Here is an 18,495-nt window from a genome sequence, read left to right as displayed (position 1 = left end):
AAGAATCGGACGAACAAGCGTTTTGTAAGCTACTTCTTTCGTCGATGAGTCACATTTTCTTAGAATTCTTCCTATGAATCTCAACCTGGCGCCTGCTTTTCCCACTATTTGTTTTATGTGATCATTCCACTTCAGATCGCTCCGGATAGTAACTCCTAAGTATTTTACGGTCGTTACCGCTTCCAATGATTTACCACCTATGGCATAATCGTACTGGAATGGATTTCTGCCCCTATGTATGCGCATTATCTTACATTTATCTACGTTTAGGGAAAGCTGCCAGCTGTCGCACCATGCATTAATCCTCTGCAGGTCCTCCTGGAGTACGTACGAGTCTTCTGATGTTGCTACTTTCTTGTAGACAACCGTGTCATCTGCAAATAGCCTCACGGAGCTACCGATGTTGTCAACTAAGTCATTTATGTATATTGTAAACAATAAAGGTCCTATCACGCTTCCCTGCGGTACTCCCGAAATTACCTCTACATCTGCAGATTTTGAACCGTTAAGAATGACATGTTGTGTTCTTTCTTCTAGGAAATCCTGAATCCAATCACATGATGCCGGGTGTTGGCCCTGTGTGCCTCGGTCGTATGCAGTCCTGATTGTGGCGCTCACCTGCACGGCGCCAAACACGCATACGACCATCATTGGCACCAAGGCAGAAGCGACTCTCATCGCTGAAGACGACACGTCTCCATTCGTTCCTCCATTCACGCCTGTCGCGACACCACTGGAGGCGGGCTGCACGATGTTGGGGCGTGAGCGGAAGACGGCCTAACGGTGTGCGGGACCGTAGCCCAGCTTCGTGGAGACGGTTGCGAATGCTCCTCGCCGATACCCCAGAAGCAACAGTGTCCCTAATTTGCTGGGAAGTGGCGGTGCGGTCCCCTACGGCACTGCGTAGGATCCTACGGTCTTGGCGTGCATCCGTGCGTCGCTGCGGTCCGATCCCAGGTCGACGGGCACGTGCACCTTCCGCCGACCACCGGCGACAACATCGATGTACTGTGGAGACCTCACGCCCCACGTGTTGAGCAATTCGGCGTACGTCCACCCGGCCTCCCGCATGCCCACTATACGCCCTCGCTCAAAGTCCGTCAACTGCACATACGGTTCACGTCCACGCTGTCGCGGCATGCTACCAGTGTTAAAGACTGCGATGGAGCTCCGTATGCCACGGCAAGCTGGCTGACACTGACGGCGGCGGTGCACAAATGCTGCGCAGCTAGCGCCATTCGACGGCCAACACCGCGGTTCCTGGTGTGTCCGCTGTGCCGTGCGTGTGATCATTGCTTGTACAGCCCTCTCGCAGTGTCCGGAGCAAGTATGGTGGGTCTGACACACCGGTGTCAATGTGTTCTTTTTTCCATTTCCAGGAGTGTATCCACGACAGTGTCATGAGCACGCCCGTGTGAGATTCAAAACGTGGTTTCACTGTGCTGCAACGTAGTTCGACGATCCTGCAAAGTCGTATCGTCGATTGCAGTCGCTGTTTCATCAGTGGCAACCGCGACAGGCCTTCCGCTCCTTGGCGCATCTTCCACACTCATTCTTCCACGTTTGAAGTCGGAGACCCAGTTTTTCGCTGTTGCATGAGACGGAGCATTGCCCTTCAGTGTATTCCGTATCTCCTCCGAAATTTCCTTGGGCGTCATTCCCTTCAAATGAAGATATTCAATCACATCACGGTTCTTGATTCGATATTCGCCATCTTGCTTACTCTACGGTATACAACGCATTCGTAGTTCAAATATAATAAATTTCCTTGAGATAGAAAAAGATCGTGTCCACAAATCAGCACGGTTTTAGAAAGCATCGCTCGTGGGTATCTCACATGAGATACCGCTAACTACGGATCAACGGCAGCAGGCTCATTCCGTAATCGTACATTTCCGAAAATAATTTCACTCGGTGCCATATGCCTACTGTTAAGGAGGTTACAGGCATACAGGATAGGTTCCCAGATATCTACATCTACATCCATACTCCGCAAGCCACCTGACGGTGTGTGGCGGAGGGTACCTTGAGTACCTCTATCGGTTCTCCCTTCTATTCCAGTCGCGTATTGCTCGTGGAAAGAAGGATTGTCCTTATGCTTCTGTGTGGGCTCTAATCTCTCTGATTTTTTCCTCATGGTCTCTTCGCGAGATATACGTAGGAGGGAGCAATATACTGCTTGACTCTTCCTTCGGTGAAGGCATGTTCTCGAAACTTTAACAAAAGCCCGTACCGAGCTACTGAGCGTCTCTCCTGCAGTCTTCCACTGGAGTTTATCTATCATCTCCGTAACGCTTTCGCGATTACTAAATGATCCTGTAACGAAGCGCGCTGCTCTCCGTTGGATCTTCCCTATCTCTTCTATCAACCCTATCTGGTACGGATCCCACACTGCTGAGCAGTATTCAAGCAGTGGGCGAACAAGCGTACTGTAACCTACTTCCTTATTGTATGTGTATGTGAGTGGCTTGAACACTTCTCAGGTAACAGAACCCAGTATGTTGTCCTCAACAGCGAGTGTTCATCAGCGACGGGGGTATCGTCAGAAGTGCCCCATGGAAGTGTAACACGACTGCTGTAGTTCTCTGTATACATAAATGATTCGGCGGTCAGGATGGACAGCACTCTAAAGTTGTTTGCTCATGATGTCGTGGTGTACGGTAAGGTTCAAATGGTTCGAATGGCTCTGAGCACTATGCGACTTAACTTCTGAGGTCATCAGTCGCCTAGAACTTAGAACTAATTAAACCTAACTAACCTAAGGACATCACACACATCCATGCCCGAGGCATGATTCGAACCTGCGACCGTAGCGGTCGCTCGGCTCCAGACTGTAGTGCCTAGAACCGCACGGCCACTCTGGCCGGCTGTACGGTAAGGTGTCGAAGTTGATTGATTGTAGGAAGACACAAGACGACTTAGACAAAATTTCTGGTTGGTCTCATGACCCAGATACCAAATGTGGAAGAACGTAAGAATGCAGATGAATAGGGAGAACAAATCTGCAATGTTCGGATACAGTACTACTAGTGTACCGCATGACACAGTTAAGTTGCTTAAATACAGGCTGTCAATTCTGAACCAAATGAAATGAAATCCTCAAACTTCTGAACGGTTTTGCGATAGGACGTTCAAACTGGGCGGTTGGGCGCGGAGCTTGATGGGAATCAGTATGCGCATGGGGACGCGCCTTGTTGTAAGTTTAGCGACAAAGCCCACTTTCATTTGGACGGGTTCGTCAACAAGCACATTTGACACTTTTCGCTTACTGAGAGTCCGCATTTCGAGATCGAAAAGTCTCTTCATCCTCAACAGGTGGTGCGCAATGTCCAGTCACGGAATAATCGGTGCGATGTTCCTTGATGGCACGGTGACTACCGAACGTATGATGATTTCACCCCCATTAATCAAAGTCTCATTTCGACAAGATGTGGTTCATGCAAGACGGAGCTCGACCCAATCGAAGAAGGATAGTGTCTGATGTCCTGCAGGAGTACTTTGGTGACCACATTCTGGCTCTAGGGTACCCAGACGCCACTGGCATGGGTCTCGACTGGCCGCCTTATTCTCCGGATCTGAACACATGCTACTACATTTTGATGTGCTATATGAAAGACAAGGTGTACAACAATAACCCCAAAAGCACAGCTGAGCTGGAAACAGTTATTCAGGAGTACATCGACAGTATCGATGTTCCGATACTTCAGCGGGGCCAATGATGGTATATATATCGAACATGCCATAACCTAAATCCGAATACCTGCAGTGACGTTTACGTGTTGAACAAACTGTGTGCACGCCGTATTTTGTAACTAATTTACATTTTTTTCATATAGTTCAATAATTCTCACCCTGTATCCAGGCCTAAGAGTGCAAAGCGATATGAAGTGGAACAAGCCTGTAAGAACTGTGGTAAGGAAGGCTAATTGTCGACATCGGTTTGTTGGAGGAATTTTAGGAAAGTGTAGCTCATTTCTGAATGAGACTGCATGTAGGACGCTGGTGTGGAAGCTGAAGTGGGAATCGCAGGTGGAAAATGAAGTCCTTTTCGAGAAACGCTATTGAGAAAATTTAGAGAACCGGCATTCGAGGTCGACTGCAGAACGTTTCTACTGCCAGCAACGTATATTGTGCATAAGGGCCGCGAAGATAAGATGAGAGATTCTAGTATGGAGGTACCTATGTAGATGTTTTCCCCTCTCTCTGTTTGCTCGTGGTACAGGAAAGGAAATGACAAGCAGCGGTACAAGGTACCCGCCGCCACACACTGTACGGTGGCTTGCTGAGTGTGCCCGTAGATGTAGGTGTATGTTACGGATCGTTGTCCCCATATACTTTAGTCTGCCTTCCCCCAGCATACTTTCGTCCCGCTATTGAGACGCAGAACCAGCTGCTCCTGGGGAGGAAAAAAGTGACTGAAGTGGAACACGCAAGTGGCCGAGGTGTGTCTCCTTCCTGCCGTGCAAACACGTTGAAGTCCTCCTTACTGGCCTTCACATAGGACACATCCTTCTCTTGCTCCGGCGACAGGACTCTCCAGTGTGAGATGTTTGTGGTGTACAGGCCTTTCTGTCACGGATTTTACTAAGCTGTGCTTTGTATTCAGACAAGAGGCCAGCAGCTCATCTGTCATCAGATTTTTCCTCTGTTTTTAAGCCCCAACGCAGGCGAGGGGTGGGAGGGCCGTGGGGGGGGGGGGGGAGGAGGGGGGCGGAGGGGGCGGGGGCGAGGTTTGTGTTACAAGTCTAACTTGTGTATCCGTGTATCTGTCTGTGACATCGTAACTCCCAAACGATAGGTCCGATTTCAATGTAGTTCTTTTTATTTGACAGCTGGTTTAATCAGGATACCTCTTGGCTATTTTCCATGAAGGTCTGTTCAGCTCTTAAAATTTCATCGGATAAATTAACTGTTTTCCGCCATCGCGCTCTCCTGATATACTCTGCATAATGCGAGGGTCTTTCAATAGGTAATGCGCCACATCTTTTTAAAAAGCCATTAATATACATAAACGAACGTCCTTGTCAGTGCTTCACATTTGATGTTTGTTTTGTTTCGAACCGTTCTGGTAGATGGCAGAGTCGTAGTACAGCGTCTACAATACGACTCACGTTACAAGCAGCGTGATGTTATTGAATTGTGAGCAGAAAAAGAAAAAAAATGGTTCAAATGGCTCTGAGCACTATGGGACTCAACTTCTGAGGTCATTTGTCCCCTAGAACTTAGAACTAGTTAAACCTACTGTGGAGGACACTATTCGACGTCACACACACGAGACACAGAAGGCGACGATCTCCGGCGCGCAAATATTCACGATGCGTGTGCGAGTCCGGGGACCTGCCAAGAGAGGAGGAGGAGGAAGGGGAGTGGGAGAGCGAGAGGGGAGAGCAGAGATGCCACGGGCAGGGGAGATAAGGGGGAGGGAGGAAGGGGGAGAGGAAGCCCGGGGGAAGAGGGGGAAGGGAGGGGACGGGGAGATGGAAAAAGAAGGGAAGAGAAGAGAAGGGAGGGAGGGTGCCGAAAGGAAAGGACACGGGAAGTGGGGGGCGGGGCAGGGTCAAAGTTGATAGGAGGGGTAGATGGAGGGGACGAGGACATCATCAGGGAGAGGGAGCTGGCGGAAGCCACCTTGGGAGAGGGTAAGGAGGGTGGACAGATGGAGACCGGGTGGGACGTGGGAATACAGGCGCGGCAGCGGGCGGGGGTGGGAGAGGATCGGGGAGACGAGCGGGTGAGGAGGATCAAGTTTACGGGAGGTGTACAGGATTCGTATCCATTCAAGGAAAAGGAGGAGGTGGGGGAAGGGGATGAGATCATACAGGATCCGCGTGGGGGAGGGGAGACGGATGCGATAGGCGAGGCGGAGAGCATGGCGTTCAAGGATTTGGAGGGATTTATAAAAGGGAGGGGGGGCGGAGATCCAAGCCGGATGGGCATAACAAAGGATAGGGCGGATGAGGGATTTATAGGTGTGGAGGATGGCGGAGGGGTCCAGACCCCACGTACGGCTGGAAAGGAGCTTGAGGAGACGGAGGCGGGAACGTGCCTTGGCTTGGATTGTCTGGAGATGAGGAGTCCAGGAGAGGCGACGGTCGAGGGTGACGCCAAGGTACTTAAGGGTGGGAGTGAGGGCGATAGGACGGCCATAGATGGTGATGTAGAAATCAAGGAGGCGGAAGGAAGGGATGGTTTTGCCTACAATGATCGCCTGGGTTTTGGAGGGATTGACCTTGAGCAACCACTGGTTGCACCAAGCGGTGAACTGGTCAAGATGGGATTGGAGAAGGTGTTGGGAGCGCTGCAGGGTGGGGGCAAGGGCAAGGAAGGCGGTATCATCGGCAAACTGGAGAAGGTGGACGGGGGCTGGCGGCGGCGGCATGTCCGCCGTATACAAAAGGTACAGAAGGGGGGAGAGGACGGAGCCTTGGGGCACACCGGCAGAGGGGAAAAAGGTGTAGGAATCTGCGTTATGGATGGTGACATAGGAAGGACGGCGGGAGAGAAAGGAGCCGATCAGACGGACGTAGTTAATGGGAAGGGCGAAGGTTTGGAGCTTGAAGAGGAGACCGGAATGCCATACGCGGACATAGGCACGTTCGAGGTCCAGGGAGAGGAAGATTGCGGAGCGACGGGAATTAAGCTGTTCAGAAAGGAGATGAGTGAGGTGAAGGAGAAGGTCGTTGGAAGAGAAGGACGGCCGAAAGCCACACTGGGTAACGGGAAGGAGGCGGTGCTGGCGGAGATGCTGGTGGATGCGTCGGGTGAGGATAGATTCCAGGACCTTGCTGAAGACCGAGGTAAGGCAGATGGGACGGTAGGAGGAGACGGCGGACGGCGGTTTGCCAGGTTTAAGGAACATGAGGATACGGGAGGTTTTCCACAGGTCGGGGTAGTAACCGGTGGACAGGACTACATTGTAGAGCCTGGCCAGGGTGGAGAGGAAAGAGACAGGAGCTTCACGAAGGTGACGGTAGGTGACACGATCGTGACCAGGAGCGGTGTTGCGTTTTGTGCGGAGTGTAGCAATGAGATCCTGTGTAGTGATAGGGGCATTGAGTTCCGTGTGTGCAATGTTGTCCAAGTACTGGAAACCAGGAGCGAGGGGAGGGGAAGAGGTGTCAGTTCGATCGCGGATATCCGGGAAGAGGGAGTAATCGAACTGGGGATCATCGGGGATGGAAAATACATCGGAGAGGTAGGAGGCAAAGTGATTGGCCTTACTAAGGGAGTCAGGGAAAGGGTGATCATCATGGAGAAGAGGATAATAGGGGGAGGGTTTAGTTCCGGTAAGGCGACGGAAGGCCGACCAGAACTTGGACGAGTTGATTGGCAGGGTAGCATTTAAACGGGTGCATGTCTGCCGCCAGTCCCGGCGTTTCTTAGCCGCGAGCAAATTACGAATGTGTCGCTGGAGTTGCCGGTGGCGTCGTAGTGTGTCCGGGTCACGCGTGCGGAGGAAGGCACGGTAGAGACGGCGGGATTCACGGAGGAGGACGGCCTGTGGGGGTAAGGTAGGACGGTGGGGGTGGATGGCGACAGTAGGGACGTGGGCCTCCACGGCCTCAGACAAGGTCTGCTGGAGAAAGGAGGCGGCTTGGGTGACATCGTCTGGGTGGTGGTAGGTGAGAGGGTGGTTATCGACCTGGGTGGAAAGGGTATCCCGGTAGGCATTCCAGTCGGCGCGAGAATAGTCGTGGACATACTTAGGGGGAGGGTCAGTACGAGGGTCGGGGTGAGGGCGACGACCGTCTGAAACGGTGAGGAGGACAGGGAGATGGTCGCTACCAATAGGCTCCAGGACATCCACCGTGATGCGGCCAAGGAGGTTGGGGGAGGAGAGGATAACATCAGGAGTGGAGTTGGATTCAGGACGGGTGTGCTGGGGGATGGGAATGAGGTCGCCTTGAAGGGAGGAGAGGAACCGATGCCACCGCCGTAACTGGGCGGCGGAACGACTATGGATGTTGAGGTCGGCGGCGATCACGTAGGAGGAGAAGGTACGGTCAATGTGGGAGAGGAAGTCGAAGGGAAGAGGGGCGTTAGGGCGGACATAGATGGTGGCGCAGGTAACGGTAAGGCCAGGGAAGAAGAGACTAAGGATCAGGTGTTTGGTGGGGTCGGGAAGGAGAGGTTGGAGCCGAACGGGGATCTGGCGATGGTGCCCAATGGCAACTCCGCCACGCGCAATTGGGAGGGGATTGTCGGAGCGGTGGAGGAGGTAGGACGAATTGTGGACGGTGTGGTGGGGTTGGAGGAAGGTTTCATTTAGGAGGAAGGCGTCCACGCGGTGGGTAGCAAGGGTATGGAGAAAGAGGTTCTTGTTGGCGGGAAGGGAGCGGATGTTGTTGAAAAGGATACGGTGCTCTGTCCCTTTACGTTTAACGTAAGTACTAATATGCTGATCCAAGCATCGTCGCGTCGGGGATCCGCTAAGTAAATAAAATAAAAAACAGGAACCTCTAAAAATGATAAAGTATGAAATTTACAGGGTGTTTCAAAAATGACCGGTATATTTGAAACGGCAATAAAAACTAAACGAGCAGCTAAAGAAATACACCGTTTGTTGCAATATGCTTGGGACAACAGTACATTTTCAGGCGGACAAACTTTCGAAATTACAGTAGTTACAATTTTCAACAACAGATGGTGCTGCAAGTGATGTGAAAGATATAGAAGACAACGCAGTCCGTGGGTGCGCCATTCTGTACATCGTCTTTCTGCTGTAAGCGTGTGCTGTTCACAACGTGCAAGTGTGCTGTAGACAACATGGTTTATTCCTTAGAACAGAGGATTTTTCTGGTGTTGGAATTCCACCGCCTAGAACACAGTGTTGTTGCAACAAGACGAAGTTTTCAACGGAGGTTTAATGTAACCAAAGGACCGAAAAGCGATACAATAAAGGATCTGTTTGAAAAATTTCAACGGACTGGGAACGTGACGGATGAACGTGCTGGAAAGGTAGGGCGACCGCGTACGGCAACCACAGAGGGCAACGCGCAGCTAATGCAGCAGGTGATCCAACAGCGGCCTCGGGTTTCCGTTCGCCGTGTTGCAGCTGCGGTCCAAATGACGCCAACGTCCACGTATCGTCTCATGCGCCAGAGTTTACACCTCTATCCGTACAAAATTCAAACGCGGCAACCCCTCAGCGCCGCTACCATTGCTGCACGAGAGACATTCGCTAACGATATAGTGCACAGGATTGATAACGGCGATATGCATGTGGGCAGCATTTGGTTTACTGACGAAGCTTATTTTTACCTGGACGGCTTCGTCAATAAACAGAACTGGCGCATATGGGGAACCGAAAAGCCCCATGTTGCAGTCCCATCGTCCCTGCATCCTCAAAAAGTACTGGTCTGAACCGCCATTTTTTCCAAAGGAATCATTGGCCCATTTTTCAGATCCGAAACGATTACTGCATCACGCTATCTGGACATTCTTCGTGAATTTGTGGCGGTACAAACTGCCTTAGACGACACTGCGAACACCTCGTGGCTTATGCAAGATGGTGCCCGGCCACATCGCACAGCCGACGTCTTTAATTTCCTGAATGAATATTTCGATGATCGTGTGATTGCTTTGGGCTATCCGAAACATGCAGGAGGCGGCGTGGATTGGCCTCCCTATTCGCCAGACATGAACCCCTGTGACTTCTTTCTGTGGGGACACTTGAAAGACCAGGTGTACCGCCAGAATCCAGAAACAATTGAACAGCTGAAGCAGTACATCTCATCTGCATGTGAAGCCATTCCGCCAGACACGTTGTCAAAGGTTTCCGGTAATTTCATTCAGAGACTACGCCATATTATCGCTACGCATGGTGGATATGTGGAAAATATCGTACTATAGAGTTTCCCAGACCGCAGCGCCATCTGTTGTTGAAAATTGTAACTACTGTAATTTCGAAAGTTTGTCTGCCTGAAAATGTACTGTTGTCCCAAGCATATTGCAACAAACGGTGTATTTCTATCGCTGCTCGTTTAGTTTTTATTGCCGTTTCAAATATACCGGTCATTTTTGAAACACCCTGTAGGTACAAATGACGTACCTAGGCAACGTACTTAAATATCAAAACAACAATATCTAATCTCCGAGTCTAAGTCTTCATTAATTTACTCTGAAAAATTCACAATACAGACACAACCGTCAACGACGCCTGTCCTCACGCGACTCATTGTTCGAAACGCCGCACTTGGAGCCGTAGCGGCGCACGAGACGTGCCTGCTGTTTAATGAAGAGTGAGTGAGTCAGTAGTGATTCACCTGCAACTGATTTTTACATGTTTTACCACATTTTGTACGTTTTAGCCACATTTGTTCCTACTAATTTCGTATGGGCGCTGATAACATCTTCGTTGAGCGACAGTGTTTCGAGAGTGTCTGTGAGTTGTTTCATCTTTCCTGTCTTGATCAGCGTCTTCAGTTGAGTGTGCCGATGTAGTGTTTGCGTTTGGTCTTGAGAGAGTTTGAGAAGCTCCGATTCGTCTCATGATGTCACACACACAATGTACAGGGCGTTACAAAAAGGTACGGCCAAACTTTCAGGAAACATTCTTCACACACAAATAAAGAAAAGATGTTATGTGGACATGTGTCCGGAAACGCTTAATTTCCATGTTAGAGCTCATTTTAGTTTCGTCAATATGTATTGTACTTCCTCGATTCACCGCCATGATTTCATACGGGATACTCTACCTGTGCTGCTAGAACATGTGCCTTTACAAGTACGACACAACATGTGGTTCATGCACGATGGAGCTCCTGCACATTTCAGTCGAAATGTTCGTACGCTTCTGAACAACAGATTCGGTGACCGATGGATTGGTAGAGGCGGATTAATTCCGTGGCCTCCACGCTCTCATGACCTCAACCCTCTTGACTTTCATTTATGGGGGCATTTAAAAGCTCTCGTCTACGCAACCCCGGTACCAAATGTAGAGACACTTCGTGCTCGTATTGTGGACGGCTGTGATACAATACGCCATTCTCCAGGGCTGTATCAGCGCATCAGGGATTCCATGCGACGGAGGGTGGATGCACGTATCCTCGCTAATGGAGGACATTTTGAACATTACCTGTAACAAAGTGTTTGAAGTCACGCTGGTACGTTCTGTTGCTGTGTGTTTCCATTCCATGATTAATGCGATTTGAAGAGAGGTAATAAAATGAGCTCTAACATGGGAAGTAAGCGTTTCCGGACACATGTCCACATTTTGTGTGTGACATCATGAGACGAACACTACACAAAAAAGGTGACAAGACTGAGCCGAACAGCTACAGACCAATATCCCTGCTACCGGTCACTTAAAGATCCTCTCTAAAGCTTTACTAAACACACTAGAATGCGAGACCGACCACTTGATTGCGGAATACCAAGCAGGCTTCCGTAAAGGGCGGTCATGTGAGGAACAAATTTGGAACCTGAAAATGATTTTACAACACAAACAGAACCTGATCATTACCTTTGTCGACTTCAAAAAGGCGTACGACTCTATCGACCGGAAAACTTTCTTCAAAATTCTAGCAGAATACGAAGTAGACAACAAAACACGGACTGCCATAGAGCAAACCTTGACCAACGCGACCTCCAAAGTTAAGTTCTGTGAGGAAATATCAGAGCCGTTTGAAATTCGCACATGTGTCCGACAAGGCGATGGCCTCTCACCTCTCCTCTCCAGTCTAGTCTTGGATGAGGTAATAAAACGATGGGAAATATCACAGCAGGGGATAACCTTAGGAAACCTACAGATTAATTGCCTGGCCTTTACAGACTATTTGGCGAGTGTCACGAAAGGTATAAACGAGACAAAAGAGGCTATTGAAAAACTAATCGAAATCCCTTCCAAAACTGGACTACAGATTGTGGTGTCACCGCCAGACACCACACTTGCTAGGTGGTAGCCTTTAAATCGGCCGCGGTCCATTAGTATACGTCGGACCCGCGTGTCGCCACTGTTAGTGATTGCAGACCGAGCGCCGCCACACGGCAGGTCTAGAGAGACGTCCTAGCACTCGCCCCAGTTGTACAGCCGACTTTGCTAGGAAAGGTTCACTGACAAATACGCTCTCATTTGCCGAGACGGTAGTTAGCATAGCCTTCAGCTACGTCATTTGCTACGACCTAGCAAGGCGCCATTACCAGTTTATATTGAGATTGTATTTATGTATCATCAAGAGCGATGTACACCAATTATGGATTAAAGTTAAATATTCCACCAAATGCATCCGTTTTTCTAAGTTCTCAAATACTTGTCCTGTTCCAGACCTCACGCCAGTTTGCGTGAGCTTAAACGCGTGCCTTTCGGCTTCCTCCGAGTGGCTTGGCTGTCTTGCCAAGTCACTACATAGATCTCTTACGAAAAGATACAGTTTATGAGCACAAAGAAACTCTCATCTTGGAACACAAAGTACGGCACGATTTACAAAACGGCAAACTTCAAATACCTCAGTGAAAAACTACAAATGAGCGGACATGACAGAGACTGAAACGAAGAAAGAAAAACTAAACTGGACAAGGCATACAAAGTAGGGTGGAATCATTACAACAAGAAGTCTATCTCAAAAAAATCCAAATTACGCCACTACAACACGGTGGTGCTCCCCGAAGCACTGTATGCAGCAGAGACCGCACTAATCCTAGGGCATACACTTATCAGACAACAAGAAAAAGTACAACGGAAAATACTTAGGAAAATATTTGGCGCAACTAAAACAATGGAATCTGCATCAAGAAACCTACAGGAGAACTATACAAACATACGGAGACAATCACAGAAAAGATTAGAATACGCAGATTACAATTCTATGGACACCTATGCAGAATGCCATCACACAGACTGACCAAACAGATCTTTGACTGGGTAACCACTAGAAACAACAGATGGGTGGCAGAGGTTAAAAACGACCTGAACCAACTCAATATCACACCAGACACAATAAACGACAAAATAAAAGAATGAGGGAAGTTGGGGCAGCAAGGAAGGTGGCAGAAGGAATTGGCCATGTAGTTTAGTCGAACTGGCGCCCTTTAAGGGCAAAATACCAATAATAATAATAATAATAATAATAATAATAATAATAATAATATGTACATGTAGAAGCACGCGCTCACTGAATATAAAATTTGACAATGCTGTCACGGTGTACTCGTTAAAAGGTATGTATACAGAATACAGCAATGCATTAAAGTTAGAAGTAGGTAGAAGTGTAGGTCTGTAAGTCTCGAGGCAGCGAAACTCACATCCCGCAATTTACCCAGATTATATTCATCTAAGATTTGATAATAACAGCACTTAGCAACTTGTAACAAATTACACACATACTTCAAAACGTTTCTAAGGTTTTTCTTGTTCATACCCCCAACAAAATGATGAAAAGAAAGAAACATTATCGCTTATTACATTTTCGTTGTTCATGCAATAAAACTTCACCATAAGACATGACGTTTTAACTTATTACTTATTCACTACTAACTTTATTCGCAACATATACTGCTGAATTTATCTGAACAGTTATATCACTGTACGACACATAATTTGGGAGTTATCACCTCATAAACAGTAAGATGCGCGAAAAACTGAGTTTGCTTAAAATGGAGTGTCAATTACGCAGACTATACTGATTCAGTGTTTTATAATGAGAGTACTTAGCGACTTTCAACAAAACATTAAACATAATTTCAAGTCTTTGCTAAACATTTTCGCAGTTTGTAGGATAATAATCTAAACAAGACCAGCATAGAGTTTTGCGTGCTCAGCCACAGAGGTCTTACATGCTCAACATCAAATGGTTCAAATGGCTCTGAGCACTATGCGACTTAACTTCTGAGGTCATCAGTCGCCTAGAACTTAGAACTAATTAAACCTAACTAACCTAAGGATATCACACACATCCATGCCCGAGGCAGGATTCGAACCTGCGACCGTAGCGGTCGCTCGGCTCCAGACTATAGCGCCTAGAACCGCACGGCCACCCCGGCCGGCCCATCAAATATTCAACATATTAGCTCACAAGTAACATAATTAAAAGTTTGATGCATGGAAGTTTACTGGTTCATATTAAAATAATACAGTCATGATTAACAGCTTTTAAATAGTAAGATTGTCAGGTATAATAACACAGATTAGCAACTCGTATACTGCTAGTGCTGTAGCAACGATTGGCAGGCGGCAACACGGGTAATTAAACAGTAACTGTGTTCTTTCGGTACTTCAGGACGTCTGAAAAATTGTGACTGGCGTGGAACTAACTTGCAAGTTTTGATATCGACTTCCGGGCGTGGACATGGTAGCTACACCCTGAGGTGACAAAGGTCATGCGATACCTCCTAATATGGTGTCGGCTCTATTTTTGCTGCCGTAGCGTGGCAACTCGACCTGCTATGGACTCAAGAGGTCGTTGGAAGTCCTCTACAGAATTACTGAGCCACAACTGCGAAACTGTTGCCTGTGCAGGATGTTATGTACGAACTCACCTCTCCATTACGTCCCATAAATGTTCGATGGGATTCAAGTCGGGCAATCTAGGTTACAGCATCATTTACTCGAGTAGTTCAGAAAGTTGCTACAACTGATCGTGTACAACTGTAGCCCAGAGACATGCCACACAGATTCCATCGATGTTTGGGAACATTAAGTCTGTGAATGGCTGCAGGTGGTCTCCGAGTAGCCGAGCATAACCACTTCCAGAGAATGATCGGTTCGGTTGCACTAGAGCACCCAGTCCATTCCATGTAAACACAGGGCACAACACTATGGAGTCACCACCAGCTTGCAGAGTGCTTTGTTGTTGTTGACAACCTGGGTCCATGGTTTCGTGGGGTCTGCACCACAGTCGAACCCTACCGACTGAACTCGTGAAACATCTAACAGGCCGAGGTTGTCCAGTCGTCTGGGGTCCAACCGATGTGGTCGCCAGCCCAGGAGAGGCGCTGCAGGCGATCTCGTGCTGTTAACGAAGGCACTCGCGTCGTTTGTCTGCAGCCATAGCCCATTAACGACAAATTTCGCCACACGTTCACCGTACGACCCCCTCTGATTTTTGCGGTTATTTCACGCAGAGTTGCTTGTCTGTTAGCACTGACAACTGTATGGAAACGGCGCTACTCTCGGTGGTTAACGTTGTCCGTGGTGAGAGGTAATGCCTAAATTTTAGGAATTTCTGCTCGCTCTTGACACTGTGGATCTCGGAATACTGAGTTCTCTAACAGTTTCGGTAACGCAATGTCCCATGCGTCTAGCTCCAAGTACCATCTCGCGTTCATAGTTTGTTAATTCCCACTGAAAGATCTCTGTTGGATTCCTTTCATGTTAATTTCTTAAAACTGTTGTCATTTACGGCATACATTCCACTTCTAAATTTACTGTGGTGTTTCTGACTCTATCTGGGAGGAGACTGAGCAGTGGAACGTGTTACTTTTACACATAATCAAGAACGATCTGTCACACTACTACACTTTAAAACACGGTTTATATGTAATTCATGTCACACAGTTTCATACGGAACCTACATCCGCTTTCTTTTATATACTGTATATGATAAGATACTGTCATCCACCTTCCCTTCTGTGTGAAAGGATGAATGAGCAAATGTATTTCTAGTTGCATGCTTGGTGGTAGCAGACAAGCCTGTCGGCTAGATATCAGTAGGACCAACGTCGGAACAGGTAGCTACGCTTTCTGAAAGCAAAGAGGTTTCTATTCTTGGTATGGTCCTGTCTGTCCCTTGTGATGTTGGTATAGGAAGCTGCCTTTCTGGTCACTTCCGTTTTGTATCTGTGAAGCACCCTCGGTAGGGGCCCACGGACAGCCGGTCCGCGGCGAGCGTCTGAAGTGGTAAGATCTCCGGCTAAGCGCGTCTCTGCTAAGTCCGTAGGACAATGGATTTCCTAAGTTCAGCCTAACTGAAAATTTAATCACCTTTATTTTAGGTTTAGATCTAAAATATCTAATGTTATATTAAATTGCGACGCAGTGTAATTCGAGTGTGAAGTTCAGAATATCTTCCAGTAGTTGCTTTGTCACTACTCTGTGAGTAAAGTGGAACCACGTGTTGATGATCCGTAACTCTAACTAAGATCATCAACCTTAAATGCGAATGTGCGTGAGATTATAACGTCTCGTCTTGACAATATTTTTCAATATTGCAACTTTTCTTTATGTTCAACTCACGTGGGGTGTACTTTTTGAGACCAGTACCACGTGCTTATACAATTGTTTGACCCATTAGGTTAATAGTAAGATGATAGTAACCAGTTTGAGGTTTTTCTTTTGTAATTTGTGTTTCGATGTAATTTATTTTAATTATCAAAATTATTGTGGAGTTACACTCTTTGTGTAAACCAAGTTGACCACGTGAAGCATGTAGTGTAATCATCAAAGTAGCCCTCAGCTATTCTTTTCAGGAAGATTTCACAGAGAGCTAGTATGAATTTAGTATACCAGTGTGTGGTAATTTCATGACGGACAGGGTTGCTCTACGAACGTAACTTCTTTGGGTGAAAATTGAATCGGTTGGTTGTGGTTAATTTCCTCTTGCATATGTTTCAACGTTCTTCGTGTGTTATTTTATGAATGCAGCGTTGTATGCAGTCTACCAATCTTGGCTCCATATTTGATGTGTTCCGTAAGATTACAAACTCACATTTTCACAATCCTAAATAAGGCACCAGTTTAGTTATGAATCAAGTTTAATATGCTGAAATTTTAAGGGAACAATGATCAATGTTTAAAATAAATGTCCAAATATAAACTGATTTATTTCTTTTTATTTAAATTACATATATATATATCTCACCGGTTATCGTAAGATGACTACTAAAAGATTATAATTAATGTTAGTCTGGTTGGGAATTTGGTAAGCTAGACTGGATTCCTGGAGAAACAGTTGCTCAGTAATGCAACGTTAACTTCCCCAGATAGCTCACAGCTTTTAACCCGCTTTTATTGTCTTTAATATCAGCACCGCTTTCGGAACAAATTGATGCATCAACATTACACCATCGTGCGTCCATAATCACATCAGAAACCTTTTCACATGACTCACCTAAGTACAGATGACAGCTCCGCCATTGCGCTTGCTTTTTATGCCTTTTATGAGAGATACTACCGCGTTCTTTATATATGCATATTGCCTTCGTATCAGTTTTGTCACCAGTGTAAACGGCTCTCTATCATTTCGTCCAATGTGTTTATGAGTAGGCCTATGTGCGTGTCTCCTGGGAACGAGATTAAAGTTTTTGTGTGTGTGATTGTGTGTGTGTGTGTCTGTGTGTGTGTGTGTGCAGTTCCAGCGTGGGCGATACTAACCTCTGCGCATGTCCACCGCCGGCCCCTGCACGCTTTGTTGTACCCGCCTGTCTCGTCAGCGGCGGACTGTTATCTGCATAAGGACCCTGGGGCACATCCTCAGATAACACTACGCCTTCTAATCCGACTCTCGTCTGCTAGCAAACTCTGTCAAGGTGATGACGACCTCGTTTACTTGCCCTGCCATTTTGTATCGCCATCCCACGTCAAAAGACGCGGTGTCGCAAAACTTACCTGTCACTTCGTCTATCCTGTACTTTTCTGACGCTATTTCCTCTACGTGCAGTCAGATTTCAGCTGGTAACTTCCCATACTCCCATCACCATTCTGAGTATTAACACCTAATTAAACGTTAGAATGAAAATGAATGTTCTTTTGAATGTTTTAGTCTGAGATGTGTGAGAAAAGTAATGAGACTGTTATTTTTTACCTACCGAAGGTTTTATTTTCATAAAAGCTATAATATTGTCCCCTTCAAAGTAGATCTCTTTCGGCAGCTGTACACCGGCGGAGTAGGAATGGTCGCTGTCGCTGAATCAACCGGTTTCGGTTTTTCACGCCAGTTTAACCAGAGCGTTAAAACCTCTCAAGGTAAGCGGTTTCTGAAATAACTGATTTTCGTTTCTTTTAGTGCTATTAATGCCTGTAATAAAGGTAGAAATGGAACAAACGTAGAACATTTTCAGTCACTCAGTTTCAAAACACATGCAATCGAAATATTAAATTAAATAAACTAATAAACGAAAACAGTCCGTGCACCGTTCGCTTCCTTTCTGGACAAGCGGTAAATGGTTGAATATTACAACAAACCACCAGTATTCTCCTGTTGATTCTAATTTTCTGAAACTCGGCTTAAAAGTCATGTAGTCGTTGGGGATCGTATCGCTATTCGAATATTACGAATAGTCAGGGCTGCAGATTGAAAACTGAGATTAAGGAATTCTGTTTTTCATGTTGATTTGTTCTTTTTCAAGGACTACAGTCAGATAAACGACTCTGAGTACTATGGGACTTAACAAATGGTTCAAATGGCTCTGAGCACTATGGGACTTAACATCTGAGGTCATCAGTCCCCTAGAACTTAGAACTACTTAAGCCTAACTAACCTAAGGACATCACACATATCTGCACCCGAGGCAAGATTCGAACCTGCGACCGTAGCGGTCGCGCTGTTCCAGACTGAAGCG

At 47.1% G+C, this 18,495-nt stretch overlaps 1 protein-coding gene across 1 annotated transcript in view; it reads right to left on the bottom strand.

The window, feature by feature from the left end:
- LOC126428328 (synaptic vesicle glycoprotein 2A-like) overlaps nt 1-17,320 on the bottom strand; it is a 781,198-nt gene extending 763,878 nt beyond the window's left edge. The window contains exon 1 of the mRNA XM_050090263.1: nt 17,309-17,320. Within this exon, the coding sequence (XP_049946220.1) occupies nt 17,309-17,318 (10 nt within the window). The 5' untranslated portion in view covers nt 17,319-17,320. The remainder of the gene's footprint in view (nt 1-17,308) is intronic.
- Between the last annotated feature and the right edge of the window lie 1,175 nt (nt 17,321-18,495).

This window comes from Schistocerca serialis, chromosome 12 (genome assembly GCF_023864345.2).
Source record: "Schistocerca serialis cubense isolate TAMUIC-IGC-003099 chromosome 12, iqSchSeri2.2, whole genome shotgun sequence".
Lineage (NCBI taxonomy): Eukaryota > Metazoa > Arthropoda > Insecta > Orthoptera > Acrididae > Schistocerca > Schistocerca serialis.
This window is presented reverse-complemented; position numbering and strand designations above follow the sequence as displayed.